We start from the raw sequence: 18,358 nt of genomic DNA, 5'->3' as shown, positions 1-18,358 counted from the left end.
GTCACATGGTATGGAATGTCCCTTTGGCCAGTTTGGGTCAGCTGTCCTGGCTGTGCCCCCTCCCAGCTTCTTGTGCACCTCCAGCCTTCTCAGTCGGTAGAGCATGGGAAGCTGGAAAGTCCTTGACTAGTGTAAGCACTACTTAGCAACAACTAAAACATCGGTGTGTGATCAACATTGTTCTCATCCTAAATCCAAAACACAGCACTGTACCAGCTACTAGGAAAGAAATTAACTCTATCCCTGCCGAAACCAGGACACATATGTTTGGTTTGATGTGCACTTGCAATTTAAACTTAAGAACATGACAGACATCTATTTGCAAAAAGTATGTTTACTTGGTTATTAGGAAATGTTATTTCTGCAACAAATTTAGATACTTAGCAAACTGCATAAGATTGATTAGTCAAACACATTAAAAGGAATATAAATTTTATTCATTCTATGTCAGCTTTACTTCTTTTCAAGTAGATCTGGCCTTTTTGTATCCTTAACTTTGTCTTTAAGCCTCTGTAAAGCCCAAATTGACAATAGATTTGCTTATGCATTTTTTAAGTTTAATTTTAAAAACAATGTGAAAACTGCTGTGTCTGTATATTTATGCTTGATATGATGTCTGCTTTGTGACTTGGAAACTCACAAATTTATGATTAACCAGGTTGTTGGAGGAAAAATGACAGAATTAGGACGACTTGGTGCCTTCATTACCAAAGTGAAGAAAGGTAGCTTGGCTGATGTGGTGGGGCATCTCAGAGCAGGTAAATGAATCAGTTGCATACAAAATCTTTTAACTTTTAATTATGGCTTTTTGTAATGCAGCTGTTAATATTTTTATATATGTTATATAGGTCATGTGATATGCTAATATTTTTAAATACAGGACAATACTGTAAAGTTATTATGGTGCCACAGTTTTGCCTACATTTCACTCCAATTGCTTGGCTGTATGAGCAAAATACAAGACACTCCTCATCAGTGCTGGTGTCAGCACTGAGGAGCACTGGTAAATTTTTGCTTGCTAGCTCAGGAGCTGCTTGTTACACTCTATAGAAGCAATGCAAACATTTTTTAAAAGTGTTTCATTGTGGCAAACAAAACTCACTACAGTTACTTTACTTGCACTATAGTGTCACCTGAAGGATGTTGCACTGTGTACACAATGGACTTTATTAGTGCTTCTTTCAATGTGAATTGTTACAAATAAAAATGGAAAACAACCCAAGAAAATGATCTTAAAATATTTAATTTATATAAGATGTATATTCTGCACTTACAAATAAGTGGCTGTGCTGTTGGCACTTTTCAAGCTTCTAAATGAAGCGAGAACTATGCACAGCAGTTGGTTTTCAAAATAACTTCTTAGTGGTTTATATTTTTACCATGGCCCTAAGCAACTACTTTCCAAGTGTTGTCTTAGCAAACCAAAGTCTATGCAATGCCTTCTTAGGATTCCAGAAGCTCCGATGACAACTTGTATGAATTTAGGATAATTGCATGAAGCAAACAGTAAAAAAGAAGTAGAAAAGATGGAGTCTCTAAAAATATCCTACTTTGTAATGGCATTTGTTAATATTTTTTTTTACGAACTCAATATACATGGGGTTGATAGCACCAATTATTATGCTGTTTATAGATTTTAACTGCAGATTATAATTACAGAAAATAAGTTTCTCTCCGCTAATCTTGAACTATTTGGGCTGAAATATTACATTTCTAATGTCTGGTCTAGGTTGTTTTAAGTCAAAGAGCTATTTTTAATTTCTAAAAATATTTTTAGAGCCAAAATAATTTCACAGAAAAAACACATTGTTTTGCACATGTTTTCAATGAATGAAAGTCTATTCATCCTATTGTATGGGACTAAAACACAAAAAAAAGGCGTGGATGAGTCCTTGCTGTTAGGAACACCTGCTTTTCTGTCTTTATGAAAAACCTCCAAAATTTGGCTAGTTGATAAATCTTTGAGTAGTTGTACAAACCTCATAAATTTTAACAAAGGCAAATATGAAGTCTTGCATCAGGAACAGAATAACCCAGTGCAACAGTAAGCACTAGGAGCCAATCAGCTAGAAAGCAGCTTGGCAGAAAAGTGTCTGGAGGTGCTGGAGGACAGTAAGTTGAACATGAGCCAGCAAAGCGCCCTTGCAGCGAACGCCAATCATGTACAGGGCTGTATTAGCAGGATTGTCGCCAGCAGGTTAAGGGAGGTGGTTGTTGCTCTCTGTTCAGTACTTATGAGGCTGTCTCTGGAGTACTGTGTCCAGTTTGGGTTCCTCTAGTACAAGAGAGATGCTGACGAACTGGACCAGGTTGGGCAGAGGGACAGAAAGTTGATTAGGGGTCTAGAGCATGTGGCATACAAGAAGCTGAGAGAACTGGGTTTGTTCAGACTGGCAAAGACTATCGGAGGGTCTAATTCTTGTTTTTACCTGGCTAATGGGAGGCTGTAGAGAACCCAGAGCCGGGCTGTTCTCAGAGGTGCGCACTGATCACACAAGAAGCAACGTGCACAAGCTGGAATGAGGGAGATCCTGTTTGTGAAAATCTTTTGTATTGTATCTGGAGAGGATAGTTAAGTCTTGGAACAGGTTGCCCACTCCAATTGCTTGGCTGTATGAGCAAAATACAAGACACTCCTCATCAGTGCTGGTGTCAGCACTGAGTATCACTGGTAAATTTTTGCTTGCTAGCTCAGGAGCTGCTTGTTACACTCTATAGAAGCAATGCAAACATTTTTTAAAAGTGTTTCATTGTGGCAAACAAAACTCACTACAGTTACTTTACTTGCACTATAGTGTCACCTGAAGGATGTTGCACTGTGTACACAATGGACTTTATTAGTGCTTCTTTCAATGTGAATTGTTACAAATAAAAATGGAAAACAACCCAAGAAAATGATCTTAAAATATTTAATTTATATAAGATGTATATTCTGCACTTACAAATAAGTGGCTGTGCTGTTGGCACTTTTCAAGCTTCTAAATGAAGCGAGAACTATGCACAGCAGTTGGTTTTCAAAATAACTTCTTAGTGGTTTATATTTTTACCATGGCCCTAAGCAACTACTTTCCAAGTGTTGTCTTAGCAAACCAAAGTCTATGCAATGCCTTCTTAGGATTCCAGAAGCTCCGATGACAACTTGTATGAATTTAGGATAATTGCATGAAGCAAACAGTAATAAAGAAGTAGAAAAGATGGAGTCTCTAAAAATATCCTACTTTGTTATGGCATTTGTTAATATTTTTTTTTACGAACTCAATATACATGGGGTTGATAGCACCAATTATTATGCTGTTTATAGATTTTAACTGCAGATTATAATTACAGAAAATAAGTTTCTCTCAGCTAATCTTGAACTATTTGGGCTGAAATATTACATTTCTAATGTCTGGTCTAGGTTGTTTTTTAAGTCAAAGCTATTTTTAATTTCTAAAAATATTTTTAGAGCCAAAATAATTTCACAGAAAAAACACATTGTTTTGCACATGTTTTCAATGAATGAAAGTCTATTCATCCTATTGTATGGGACTAAAACACAAAAAAAAGGCGTGGATGAGTCCTTGCTGTTAGGAAAACCTGCTTTTCTGTCTTTATGAAAAACCTCCAAAATTTGGCTAGTTGATAAATCTTTGAGTAGTTGTACAAACCTCATAAATTTTAACAAAGGCAAATATGAAGTCTTGCATCAGGAACAGAATAACCCAGTGCAACAGTAAGCACTAGGAGCCAATCAGCTAGAAAGCAGCTTGGCAGAAAAGTGTCTGGAGGTGCTGGAGGACAGTAAGTTGAACATGAGCCAGCAAAGCGCCCTTGCAGCGAACGCCAATCATGTACAGGGCTGTATTAGCAGGATTGTCGCCAGCAGGTTAAGGGAGGTGGTTGTTGCTCTCTGTTCAGTACTTATGAGGCTGTCTCTGGAGTACTGTGTCCAGTTTGGGTTCCTCTAGTACAAGAGAGATGCTGACGAACTGGACCAGGTTGGGCAGAGGGACAGAAAGTTGATTAGGGGTCTAGAGCATGTGGCATACAAGAAGCTGAGAGAACTGGGTTTGTTCAGACTGGCAAAGACTATCGGAGGGTCTAATTCTTGTTTTTACCTGGCTAATGGGAGGCTGTAGAGAACCCAGAGCCGGGCTGTTCTCAGAGGTGCGCACTGATCACACAAGAAGCAACGTGCACAAGCTGGAATGAGGGAGATCCTGTTTGTGAAAATCTTTTGTATTGTATCTGGAGAGGATAGTTAAGTCTTGGAACAGGTTGCCCAGAGGAGATGTTGCATATCCTTCGTTTGAGATACCCAAATCTCATCTGGTCAAATCCCTGAGCAACCTGGTCTATCCTTGATGTTGGCCCTACTTTGAGGAGGGGTTGGAACTAGCTGACCCCCAGAGGTATCTCCCAATTCAAATTACTATTTTAGAAATGAATATAAAAAAATTCAGAGATTTGCAGCATAAGTCTGAAAACTTTCTATCTCTGCTGAACATCAGTAAGTGGGGGTAGAATGCAAGATGCATTAGTATTCCTTTCTAGAGGCATCTGAGATATCCTGGGATATATGCCTCACCAGCAGAAGTGGCTCCATAAGGGTGCAGGTGTCCTGTAGGTTCTGCCAGCCAGCTTTGTGCAGGTATCTTGGTTATCCTAAACATCTACAGCATAAGGTGTCTAACAGCTCCTTGACTGACTGGCTTGCAACTCTGGGCTACTACAGTGGGACTTAAGACCAGGAGTTCATCTCACCTCAATTTGTAGCAGTGTATCACAGGATCATAGAATGGTTGAGGTGGGTAGGGACCTCTTAAGATCTCTAGTCCAAACCCACTGCTTAAACAGGGTCAGCTAGAGCAGGTTGCACAGGACCGTGTCCAGTTGGGTTTTGCATATGTCCAAGTTTTGAGTATCTGGATGGTGTTTTCCCATTTCCATGCCTGCTACTGAGAGCAGAAATCAGAATGTAAGCCTTACAGACAGCATCTTAGATGAAAGAGACAATGTAAAAGGGCTTGGCTGATCAAAAAGGTCAAGAACTGGACAGGCTGGGCAAGAGATGGATAGTGGTGATCTGGTTAGAACTAGCAGAAGTGCCATTTCACTCAAATCTCCATTTGGATCTAGTTTTCAGTAAGAATAGTTGGAGCCACTTGTGTTAATTTAGCATTCTGACTATTGTTTGATCTCCTAGTGACTCTCAAAAAGCTGCTTAAGTCCTCTAAAATAGTGATACAGACACCTTGCATGTTCCTCTTCAGGATTCTCAACGATGTTGCATCTATTTTGCCTTCTTCAAATACAATAGATTCATTGCTGTGTAAATTAGGTTTAAATCGTGATTTTTAGTGTTACAAATTTAGCATATGTCACTGTCGGTTTTTGCTATTAAGTTATAACTATTGCAAAGCTGGCTACATCTTGTTCCTTTTAATGCCTGGGATGCTTTTGTAAGTTAAGCCAATTATGTCTAAAGAAATCAGATTTTATTTTAGGGAAAAACAACATGTTAGTTTGTAACAGTTGTTAGCTCTAAAATACAGTCAGAATTACAGAATAAACTGAGTGTGTTTTCACTGAGTTGTATAAATTTTAAATGAAGTTCCTAGGCAATATCTAATTCCTGTTCCACCCCGACATAAGATTATGTAATAAATATACGAAATATTTAAAACCATTTCAGCTAAACAACGTGGTAGAAAATTAAACTTATGTCAGCAGGCTTTTATTAAGTCTGTCATTAGCAAGCCCTTATGTTTTAAAGACTGCTAAAATGCTTTGAAAGCCAGTGGAGTACTCTGTGGAGTCCTTTCTTAAAATACCAGAATATAGGCTGTTTGGGAAAAAGGACCGACAATCGTTGAACATAAAGTGAAATTGAAGCCATGTGTTTTGGTAGACAGGACTTCAGTTAGGATAGTTTTCCTTGGCTTATTAACAAGCACAGGTTTGATCATTTGGCTTAGTTCTTCTCAGAAAGGAGAAAAGCCAGCAGCTGAAGGGTTGTTCCTGACTGAACCTGATTAACAAGAAATCATTGTCAATAAAGAAAGATAAAATCATTGTCAATAAAGAAAGTTATTTGTGGCATGAGATAGTGGTTGTGAAGTTTTGACTGCTGCATATGATGGGGTATGAGAGTGTAAACTTACCCTATGGTTCCTACAGTTTAATTATATATACTGATCTTTAGAAACTATACTTCAAGATTTTCACCTTTTTATAATAATGCCAAAGTACAATGCACGGTACATACTATTTAAATTCCAGAAATGGCAAGCCGCAAAAAGAAAGTTATCTAAATAACTTCCACATCATGTTTTCCTTTCTGTCCCCCAAATATCCTCAGGAGATAGTGACTCATTCCTTGCTTTTATTTTTGGTTCGTTTGACACAGACAGTGAAGACTGCCCTTTTTGTAGAGAAATCGAAATGCACAGTATATAAATTGTAATGAATTGTCATGATTTTTAAAGGCTTAACGGTAGGTATTTATATTTTTCAGTTTTGAAGATTAACCTGTTTTCAAACTTTATTGTCGCTAGTTAATAAAGGATCTTTTAGAAAGACTCTTTCATTTCATAGCACAATAACATGTTCTGTATTATTTTGGAAATACTTCAAATGTTTGCACAAGTGGTTTCTTTAATATGTTTTGTGCGTACAAATTGTAGCCTTGATAGTGTCTCAAAAACCTGTTTTGGATTTCAGCACAGCTTTTTAATTGATTTTGGGCAATGTTACTTCGTTATATAGATTTCATAAACATTTTGCACTCCTTTCTAAAAGAATATGGAAATGAGATAAACTTCTCTTTAAATTCAAGGGGATGAAGTTCTAGAATGGAATGGTAAACCCTTGCCTGGAGCTACAAATGAAGAAGTTTACAACATTATTTTAGAATCAAAATCAGAACCTCAAGTTGAAATTATTGTTTCAAGGCCTATTGGGTAAGGCTAAAGACTTGCTTCTTAAGCACAATTATTACTTCTACTAATGGGACTTTTAAAGGGACTATTTGTGAGTTTTGTTATTTTTAATCTCTTAATAATGGAATATGATTCCCTTTCTATTATTGACATTCTGTATATTCCATTTTCTTCACTGCCATTTACAATCTTGGATCTTTGCAGTGATACATAAAAGTATAAATGTTGTTTTCTGTATGATCAAAGTACTAACAAGGTTTTTGCCAAGTGGCAAAGGAAAATTGATGGATCAAGTGGACCTGTGCATGAGAAAAATCTGTTTTTCAGACTTTTAGCTTCATTAAATCAGAATAACTTATACGAGTATTGATGAGTAGAAGGAAGCATCGGTGAACATTGAGCATTGCTCGGTGAACAGTGAGCATTGCAGGATTTTAATGTCAATGCTAGTAGTATTTTAAACAGGCCTTCTTTAAAGAGCTAAAAAAAGGAAAACCAAAACTCTTAGTTGAAAAGAATGTATTTAGCCTTAAATGATACTGTCATCAATATCAAAAGTGGGAACAAAAATACCTTCATATTTATGAAGGTAATTTGTTTCATCAAAATTTAGCATTAATGTGTTATGTTTATAATCTTAATTTTTATTTTTTATAAATCCAGGTTTGGGGTTTTGTGGTAACAATTCTTATATTCCTGATTTCCCGAATAGGCCTTAGAAAGGTCGTAAAATCTGTTCGAATTGATAAGATTAGTGGCGTCGGCCCTGCATTTGTCACAATTGTTTTAGTGATATTCTGCACTCCTTCCCTGAACACGACTCTATTGGGACCATTTTGAACTAAGTCTTACAGGATTGAATATGAATCATATATTGTAAATTCACATTTATATTGTGGAACAGAGTCACATGATTAACAACAAAAACTGATTCTTGGCTAGTTTAAAAAAAAAAAAAGTAAAAGGACTTAAATCTCTCTGTAGTCTGTCACCTTCCCAGAGTTCATGTGCACTCACTATAAGTCTCTCAATACCACTATCCTGTAGGTAGATGGTAAACTGTTTCTTCCTTATGAATGCGTGATTATTTCAGTTTGAATTTGCTAGATTTCATCCTAATTATAATTTTTCTCTGTCTCAAATATGATAAGTTTTCAGTTTTAGAAACAAAAAACTATTAATTTTCTTTCTGACTAAAACATTCTTCTTTTACATTTATTTCACGTCAGCTTTTGATGTTTGTTTTTTTCTGTACTATGCAACTGTAGTTATATTTTGCAAATGAGTTCTGCCTTTTTAATGGCAATCACTATTAAAAGTACTTAAATAAAATTAACATTTGTTGCTAATTCCAGTTATGAGTTTGACCTTCTAATGGAAAACGAAAGCTTGATGCAATAATAGTGGTTGTTAAAAGCTAAAATTACTATCCAGTTGGAGACTGTGGGGGAGTAGAAACCTTATTTTACATTCTTTAGTCGGATAAATTAGGAGACATTCCTGACTGAAAATTGCAAATTCAGACCTACGACTTTGTAATTAAAAATAAAATGCCATAAGGAGAATTTTGGAAGTCTAGTTATTATGTTTAAATCGGCAGAAAAGAAATATGTTCATACTGGACCTGACTTGAACTCCATGTTTCAGTTGAAGAAAACCTTGATTGTACAAGCAAAATTGATTTGTACAACTGATGTAAAAGGAAAGTGCTAGATTAGTATTTTAAATAATGAGCTTTAGATATATTTATTGCTATCAGTATATTTGCAAATGTTGTGTATCCTTAAGCTTTTAAGATAACCTCATTATTATACCAATCAAATTATTTTAGTTTATGAATTTGATAAATCTAATAGCTTCAAAAGATGAAGTACAAGGTGACCACATTCCAGTGACATATTCTTGAATAAAAATCAAGAGAAAATACCACAACTGTTGAACTGAGGCATGGAATGTGAAGTGCTTTCAAAAAGAATGTTTCTGAATCTGAGCAGTGAATTTTACACTAAAAAGGTGCACCCAGAAATAGTACCAATAAAATGTATAGTTTTGCTTTGGATGACCCGTACATATTTTTTTCCAGACATAGGCAAAAATAGAGCACATCAGATTGTGCTTTTATTTTGAGATAAATGGAGTCTTGGCATGGAGGTTTTTACATGCTGTAACACCACTATTCTTGAAGAGTTGTGTCTTGATTGATTTTTTTTTTTTTTTTTTTAAGAAGAGCACAGAAATATCCCAAAGCGACTGGAGCATATAACTTTGAAATTTAAAGATAGTTCCTTTCCCTAGCAATAATGAGTTAATGTCCTGTTGTTTTGTATCAGATTGGGATTTACCTGTCTGTCATCTTAAAAGAACAAAAAATATCAGACATTGTACAATGATATGAGTTAACAAAAAAAGAGCATACTGCACAGGATTTTCTTTTTCTTTCTTTTTTTTTAATAATTATAATCTATGTAAACTGTGTTACATAATGGGAAATGGTCTGCTTGCATTAACAGATTACTTTCTTTCCCCCCTAGCTTCTCCTTGTCTTGTTATCCAAACTGTGTAATTGTTTCAAACTTGTGACAGGGAATTTTATTTAATCCAACAAATCTAGTATATCAAAGTTTTGTGTCTACTTTAGGTGCTGACTCAGCAAAATCGAAGCTGCTTGATACAGCATTAAGTGGTAATCCATTACACCTAAAATTCCTGTGAGGAAACAGGTTCCCGAAAGACCTGAAAAGTGCTATTTCGTGTGCATAATTTAAGTGTTTTCATCTCAGTATTAATAATGCAAATAATGTTCCAGCACTTTTAATGGTCTCTCTTTAAAAAGTCCTAGCATATTAGGTCTAAAAAGCCCAAATATGACATAGTTTGGCTTGAGTGAATAATGGGAGGACTGTAAGCCCACAAATTAGATGACTGCCAGTTACAAAATTGATGTCTAAACAATTTGCTCAGTCTTGTAAATTTGGATTTGTGTGTGTAACAGCAAATGTAATTTTGAGTAATGGATAATTGTAGGATGTTTATTAGAGAAAAATGTGAAACGTAACACTATTAGCAGATGAAGGCATAACAACAATAAACAGTATAACCACAATAGTACCTTAAAAACTCCATAGAAACTAATTGATGCTAATGATTGCAACACAAGGTAGATAAGAAACCTATAAAAAGTAGAATTAATGGGTTGGCTACGAGGGGAAGAATTACCTATGAATATGCATAGAACGTGAGAGGCGTTTAACATAGGACAGCATAGAAAATCCTCCGGCAGTATGCTTTTTGGAGAAGGAACCTGGCATGGTAACTAACTCACCGTCTCTTGCGTGCTTGGGTGAGCTCTATGGGATAGTGCAGGTAAAACAAATGTTTTTTCATTTGTCTGTTTTCTTTGTCAGATGCTAGCTATCTTTGGTTGGATTTCCACAGCTAATATTGCCAAAATTGTTGTTTCTCTGGTGTGATTCAGCTCCTCTGTTCAGGGACTGCTACTGTGCTCTAGGTCCTTGCAAGGAGGTTGAACCTCCATCATAAACCAGGCAGTACTGAATTACAGAGAGTCGCTCAGGTAATGTAATCAGTGCGAACTGCAGATTGATCTACAGGTTCTGATGGGAAGGAACGGTTTTGGAAATAGGAGGATGAGCGCTGGGGACAGGTACTCAGAAACTCTGAAAACTTAGGGTGTAGAGGACGATGCTTCTGTCCCTAGAGCAACCTAAAGAAGTGTGGTTTACAACCACATTTGAATTTGGTTTGTCTTCAGTGATCAAGCTCTTGACTATAGCCCTCAGAGAAATTATAGCTGTTCCTGTGTTTTATAAAATAATGATCCTCACAAACCATATATCTGCACAGAGTAGTCTCAACCTAAGGTATAGTTTGGTTTAATTTATGTATTTGTTGAGGTGTGGAAGGGTCAGACATAAGATAGTCATACGTTACATCACATAAGATCACACAAAACCTTTGCCTTTCAGGGTAGAGAGAGAAAGACAGAGCTCGATGTCAGCAGCTCTTTACTGGAATGTGTCTGACATTACTTTTCTGACATTCACATTGCTCTGAAAGCAGAGCAAAATTTTGTTCTTATTTTCAATAAGTGGCTCTGCTACTTCTTACTTTGTTATTACCATTTGCTTTCACTAGTCCAGTTTTGAATATTGTAAGTCATGAAGTTTCTACTATTTCTTCTGAAGAGCTTTTTTTGTAAATCATAGTGCTAGAATATTTCCTGCAATCCGTAAGAGCAGACTGGATAAGACTCATTTTCTTATCTCACAAGCTTCAGATTATAGTTTCTTTTTTCTGCTACTTCTTACTTTGTTATTACCATTTGCTTTCACTAGTCCAGTTTTGAATATTGTAAGTCATGAAGTTTCTACTATTTCTTCTGAAGAGCTTTTTTTGTAAATCATAGTGCTAGAATATTTCCTGCAATCCGTAAGAGCAGACTGGATAAGACTCATTTTCTTATCTCACAAGCTTCAGATTATAGTTTCTTTTTAGAATTTTCATTCTTCAATTAAAATGCCAATGTTTAAAAAAAATACCACTCATACCTTTGATAAAGTCCCTAGATATATAACAGCAGTTATTTCCTCGTGAGCATGTAATATTTAAGAAATGATTATATGGATTATTGAATTTGTAAGAAGTTTAAATATGGACAGAAGCATAGCTTTGAATTATTTCATGTCCATTTTGAAATCAATAGCAGAAAGCAGGACTGTTACAGAGCTTGTTAGGATACTCTGCCAGGAGTTTGGGGATCAGTACTGTATTGCATACTTAATTTATTGGTTTCTTTGCTTTTTGTGTCTTGCAGCAAGATAAATATATTAGGGAGGAGAAGATTTCCTAGCAATAATTTTATGTATATACATACACATACACACACATACATACACTTCATATATATATATATATATATTTAAGCTGTCCATTGTACTATAAAGTTTTAGAGATTTCCTGAGGGTGAACAAGCTCTAATATGGTGGGGATGAACGGGGTGGGTGGGAAAGCTGCCAAATAACATTTCTATTGCAAACCATGCATTTTGTCGGGAGTTGAAATTTATGTTTTAGCTTCCACTGTTCCTGCAGTTTTTCAAAAGAATTACAAGGGGTTTAGAAAAATACATTAATAAATTATACTTTCAGTTTTTTCCTGTCTGACAAGTAAAGTCTTAAGATATTATTTTTGTTGTCATTTACCTTTACCTGGCGAGGACTTTTGTATCGCCAACTCTAAGTGAGGAAGATACTATCAACTTGACCATTTTTTCACCCACCCAGGAATTATGAAACTTGACATAGTTGCACTTTCCATGTTGAAACACTCCTTGCACATACGAGCCCTTGTTTAGATATCCTAAATGGGATATTATTACAAACAATGCTGTACTGCAGACAAGAGTGTTCATATTCTAGCAGAAGAAAACATTGCAAACTTAATGTTGTATTGGACAGAAAAATCAGTTTGAATATGCTAAGTAAATATTTCAGACTGATGAGAATTGCACTGGAAACTGAAGGGAGAAAATGTTAAGAGGAAGAAGTCTGCACAGCAGCCCTGCTGTGCAAGACGTCGTTATCTGCTTATATTTTTGTGAAGTAGCACTATTCCATGTCAAGAATAAGTAATGCAGTTATATTTCTGTGAGTTTGAGAAAACCACATTACTCTTGAATTACAAAGTTGAAGCAAAGAGAAGCACGTTCTTGTGGAGTGATATGAGATGTAAGCTGATGTGAGAATTAACTGGGAGCTGAAATAGGCTTTTTTAAAACACATGCACCAGAAGTTTAAATTGCAGGACAAGAAAAACAAATTTAAGACTAATTGATTGGGCACTGTTACATTCCTTTTCTGACTTGTCTCTTTTTCATAAGTGACTTTTATGCACGCAGGAGTCTTAGTTTTATTGACTTCCAAGTCAGTAAGATAGTGTTTCACTGAACAGAGAAATGCCTGAATACCTTTAAATGCTCAGCCGTAGACTTAAAATCTTGTAAATGTTCTTCAGAAATGTTATTGTAGTTGCAATTTTGGGTTATTTTGTGTAGATGAAAATATTTTCATGTAATTCACTGAAGAGCTTTGTTTCCATTTTCCTGCTCTGCTGCTTTGCTAACATTTGTACAATAACAGTCGTTTCTTGCTCTCGCAATGTATTTTCAATGATTGGTGAGAACAGGAGAGAGTCAGGAGCTAGCATCATCCCGATTTTGATGGAAGAGTGAATTTGTTGATGGCAAAATTTTGATAGATGTGTGTAGACTTAACCAGTTTGATTTTGCTTATACCTGTATGTGTGCTGGATATATGTATGTTGAAAAATGTCCATACCTAATCGTAATATGGTTTGTTTTTTTTTTCTTAGCCTTTGAAGAAATGCATTACTCTTTTGTTTGTTTAACATTGCTAATGTTATTTGCTTTTTCTTTTTATTATTATAAGACATTTTCATCAGTTTCATTCCGTGAACTCCTTGCGACGTTTATATAAAAATTACTAGTGAGTTAATCTGTCTTATTTTTTGGACTTTTTTTCCTCCAAAAAATAGTTGAACATCTGTAGCTATACTACCTTTTGCCACCTTTCTCTTCCTAAAAGCTCTCTAACTTTATTCTTCTGGTTGTAAAAATATCATGGAATCCATCCACAATATTAACATTGTAGTGCTCATATTGTTGCGTCTGCTAGTTCCTTAACTTGAAAGAAGTAGCCTGCATTAGTAAGATTTTCATGAATGCTAGTGGAAAATATGTCTTTAAATATTTCCCCTTTCTTTCCTTGTAACCCATTAGAACAGAAACAGATCCATATTTCTAAAAAACTGTCCCAGAAACATATTTGTTACCGCAGAAGGTCGTCTCTGTTTTTTCTAATTACTATGTGTATATTCACGTTTTAGTGATATTCCACGGATTCCCGAGACTTCTCACCCCCCGTTAGAGTCTAGTGAGTACACGCCTCATTCCTTTCACTAAGCATGGTCTTGTAGCCAGCACAATCGTTTCGGCTATGAATTTTGTGAAAGATGAGCACTGGGAGACTGCATTGGCTCCGAGGTTTTTGTATGACAAACTTCAATGTGTTTTGGTCTTGTGTGTTAAATTTGAAACAATATAGATTTGATTAAAAGCCATACAAATTTCAAATGTTAGCAGGATTTTATTGTTTTCTTCTATATCGTGTGGTGTTAACACCATACTGGTATACATGCTGTGGCCCAAAACAGTCATTTACTTGCCCTAACGTAAGAGAGAAAACAGGTATAAGGGATTTCCAAAGGTACAAATGGTGTCAGGATTTCACCTCCTGCACCATCCAGCATAAGTCCAGAGTTCTTGTTTCTCTTTTTCTTAACAAGAAAACGTTGGTTAGGTGAACTTTTTGTGTATCATGCTTCAAAAGAATAGTTTTGTTTTTAACTATCCCATTTGAATGGTGTCAGCTAGAGTGTGTGAGAACATGGCTCCCAGTCCTTTCTCATCTAAGCCTTGTCTGAGGTGCAACCAGAAGTCTTCCCTGGGACAGGGTCCTGTGGGGCCACCGAGTAGTGTTATACCTGTCACAAGCTCATCTCATTAGTGAGGGCTCTGCTTCGCTGGTGGAGAATTGGTGATGTCCAGCAGGCACCGGAGCATCCTCCATGCCAGACACATGTCCTGCATACCTTCCTGTGTGCCAGTTCCTTGGGAGTTAAAATTTCAGAGGCTACCGAGAGTATAACCTGTACAACAGATGTGGGTTTATTCATCAAAGATTTGAGATCATAGAATCATAGAATAGTTTGGGTTTGAAGGGAGATGTGTAATTTTGTCAGAGGACAATATTTTATTTAAAACACTTGGTATGGTTTGTCACTGCTGTATGAGGAGCACTTTTTTATATGTTATTTCAAATAAAACAAAACATGGCAGGTTTAATCTGGGGTAAGGGTATCCAGACAGTCTTTTTCACCATGCTATCTACATCAGTTTAAAATCTGTCTGTATATTAATCCAGTTATACTGTGTATAAATACAAGCTTTATACAATTCAAAGAAAAAGCAATTCATAAGTTATCCAAATTCACTTCAAAATTTTGGATGGAAAGTTCATGTGTTTCTCATGTATTTTTAGGTTCAAGTTCTTTTGAATCGCAGAAGATGGAAAGGCCTGCTATTTCTGTTATATCTCCGACCAGCCCTGGAGCCCTACGGGATGCACCACAAGTCCTACCAGGGCAGCTTTCTGTAAGCATATTTTATTTTTCCTGAGTTGTTAACGCAAATCTATGAAGTGCTGGTCCCTCAGCCCTCCACGTTCCCAAGGTCTATTGGGAGGTCAGGAGAAACGTCTGCTGTTGGTAAAGACTAACATCTTTCAAATGTTTTTTAAGACCCCCTGTACACACTCACAAAGCATCACTGTAATCACAGCAGAGGTAAAGATTTGTTGTCTTAATACACCAAAGAGTGCAGGAATTTACATTGAGAGGAGCCCATAAAAGTGCCTTGTAACTTGTCATCCTGTACCCTCTGCATTGAAAATGGTCACTCTTCTGTACATGCCCAGTAATCTGCAGATAACAAGCATAGTACCACTTTATCTTCTTTATGGGAGCATTTAAAGAGCTGCGTATTTGTTAAGCGTTATACTGTTTCGTAATGCATTTTAATTTAGATACACACTACATACTGGAACTGTCTGTAATACTAATTGAAGCTGTGCTTATTAAATATACTGTGAGTACTTAGACTTTGTTTTGTACATTCTTATATTTTGATCATATTAATTTCTAAGTACACAGCAGGCTGAAAAATTTCACGATTCTCTTAAGAAATGATTTAGCTGTATATTAAACTTTTCATAAGAACATTTGCAAGGTGACAAATCAGAGTTGATAGATTTCAACTATGCCTCGAGTTTAGCTGCAGTCAGAGCTTCCTGTTTGAATGTCGCTTTTAAGATGCAGAGCTAAGACATATGCTGGTTTAAATGCACTCACAGATACAAGATTATATAGTGAGTACAATAAACAATGTAAGTATAATCAGGCACCACCATTTTATTCAGTTGTGGTAAATACAAAAGTCTTTGGTATATACCATCATCTTTTCCATCTAACTTAATTAAATATTAAGGGATTTGAAATAAAATATATCTCATTGTCTCTTGGAAAAAGCAATGGTTACTTTTACATTGTGTTTAATGTGATGCAGTCTGAAAGCTCTGGTTTTTCTCCATTTTCAGTAACGTTTTCTGGTAACTTGATTCTTGTAGGTTAAACTGTGGTACGACAAAGTGGGACATCAGTTAATAGTAAATGTTCTGCAAGCAACAGATTTGCCACCAAGAGTAGATGGACGCCCCAGGAATCCCTATGTAAAAATGTATTTTCTTCCAGACAGAAGGTAGTAGTTTTTCAGTTTAGAAAATTGTCTTGCAATTTACCATGTATTGAATCAACTTTTAAATGAATGCTTATCAAGTAAAGAATTCCTTTTAAAAATTTGTTATACATAGATTAATTTTAACAAAAAATTGCGCTTGAATCATGGAAGTCAGTATCGAATTAACTTTGTGGACTTTTTGATGAATGTGATGCACTGTACGGTAAATACTTTTCTCTTTTAGGCATTATCAGATCAGAAAGAATGAAAACAGTGAGTGCTGATGAGTAGATGGCATTTTGTGATTTATCTCTACAAACAATTTACAACAAATATTTATGTTTCAGTGATAAGAGTAGAAGGAGGACCAAAACAGTAAAGAAAAGTCTAGAGCCAAAATGGAACCAAACTTTTCTCTACTCACATGTACATCGTAGAGATTTTAGAGAACGAATGCTTGAAATAACCGTATGGGATCAGCCAAGAGTGCAAGAAGAAGAGAGTGAATTTCTTGGAGAGGTGATACATACAATCACATTTCTCCTGAGTTCGTTGTTTGGTTTTGAATCTGTACAACAGATGTGGGTTTATTCATCAAAGATTTGAGATCATAGAATCATAGAATAGTTTGGGTTTGAAGGGAGATGTGTAATTTTGTCAGAGGACAATATTTTATTTAAAACACTTGGTATGGTTTGTCACTGCTGTATGAGGAGCACTTTTTTATATGTTATTTCAAATAAAACAAAACATGGCAGGTTTAATCTGGGGTAAGGGTATCCAGACAGTCTTTTTCACCATGCTATCTACATCAGTTTAAAATCTGTCTGTATATTAATCCAGTTATACTGTGTATAAATACAAGCTTTATACAATTCAAAGAAAAAGCAATTCATAAGTTATCCAAATTCACTTCAAAATTTTGGATGGAAAGTTCATGTGTTTCTCATGTATTTTTAGGTTCAAGTTCTTTTGAATCGCAGAAGATGGAAAGGCCTGCTATTTCTGTTATATCTCCGACCAGCCCTGGAGCCCTACGGGATGCACCACAAGTCCTACCAGGGCAGCTTTCTGTAAGCATATTTTATTTTTCCTGAGTTGTTAACGCAAATCTATGAAGTGCTGGTCCCTCAGCCCTCCACGTTCCCAAGGTCTATTGGGAGGTCAGGAGAAACGTCTGCTGTTGGTAAAGACTAACATCTTTCAAATGTTTTTTAAGACCCCCTGTACACACTCACAAAGCATCACTGTAATCACAGCAGAGGTAAAGATTTGTTGTCTTAATACACCAAAGAGTGCAGGAATTTACATTGAGAGGAGCCCATAAAAGTGCCTTGTAACTTGTCATCCTGTACCCTCTGCATTGAAAATGGTCACTCTTCTGTACATGCCCAGTAATCTGCAGATAACAAGCATAGTACCACTTTATCTTCTTTATGGGAGCATTTAAAGAGCTGCGTATTTGTTAAGCGTTATACTGTTTCGTAATGCATTTTAATTTAGATACACACTACATACTGGAACTGTCTGTAATACTAATTGAAGCTGTGCTTATTAAATATACTGTGAGTACTTAGACTTTGTTTTGTACATTCTTATATTTTGATCATATTAATTTCTAAGTACACAGCAGGCTGAAAAATTTCACGATTCTCTTAAGAAATGATTTAGCTGTATATTATACTTTTCATAAGAACATTTGCAAGGTGACAAATCAGAGTTGATAGATTTCAACTATGCCTCGAGTTTAGCTGCAGTCAGAGCTTCCTGTTTGAATGTCGCTTTTAAGATGCAGAGCTAAGACATATGCTGGTTTAAATGCACTCACAGATACAAGATTATATAGTGAGTACAATAAACAATGTAAGTATAATCAGGCACCACCATTTTATTCAGTTGTGGTAAATACAAAAGTCTTTGGTATATACCATCATCTTTTCCATCTAACTTAATTAAATATTAAGGGATTTGAAATAAAATATATCTCATTGTCTCTTGGAAAAAGCAATGGTTACTTTTACATTGTGTTTAATGTGATGCAGTCTGA

At 35.9% G+C, this 18,358-nt stretch overlaps 1 protein-coding gene across 4 annotated transcripts in view; it reads left to right on the top strand.

Moving 5' to 3' along the window:
- The window catches only part of RIMS1 (regulating synaptic membrane exocytosis 1), a 207,631-nt gene that overhangs the window by 39,785 nt on the left and 149,488 nt on the right, over positions 1-18,358 (top strand). For all 4 annotated transcript variants that reach the window (XM_019471125.1, XM_019471127.1, XM_019471126.1 and 1 more), the window contains 5 exons: positions 659-758; positions 6,818-6,941; positions 13,845-13,891; positions 15,059-15,171; positions 16,202-16,332. In XM_019471125.1, coding sequence (XP_019326670.1) covers positions 659-758; positions 6,818-6,941; positions 13,845-13,891; positions 15,059-15,171; positions 16,202-16,332 — 515 coding nt within the window. The remainder of the gene's footprint in view (positions 1-658; positions 759-6,817; positions 6,942-13,844; positions 13,892-15,058; positions 15,172-16,201; positions 16,333-18,358) is intronic.

The sequence above is a fragment of the Aptenodytes forsteri genome, unplaced genomic scaffold, assembly GCF_000699145.1.
Source record: "Aptenodytes forsteri isolate BGI_AS27 unplaced genomic scaffold, ASM69914v1 Scaffold256, whole genome shotgun sequence".
In the NCBI taxonomy this organism is placed as follows: Eukaryota; Metazoa; Chordata; class Aves; order Sphenisciformes; family Spheniscidae; genus Aptenodytes; species Aptenodytes forsteri.
This window is presented reverse-complemented; position numbering and strand designations above follow the sequence as displayed.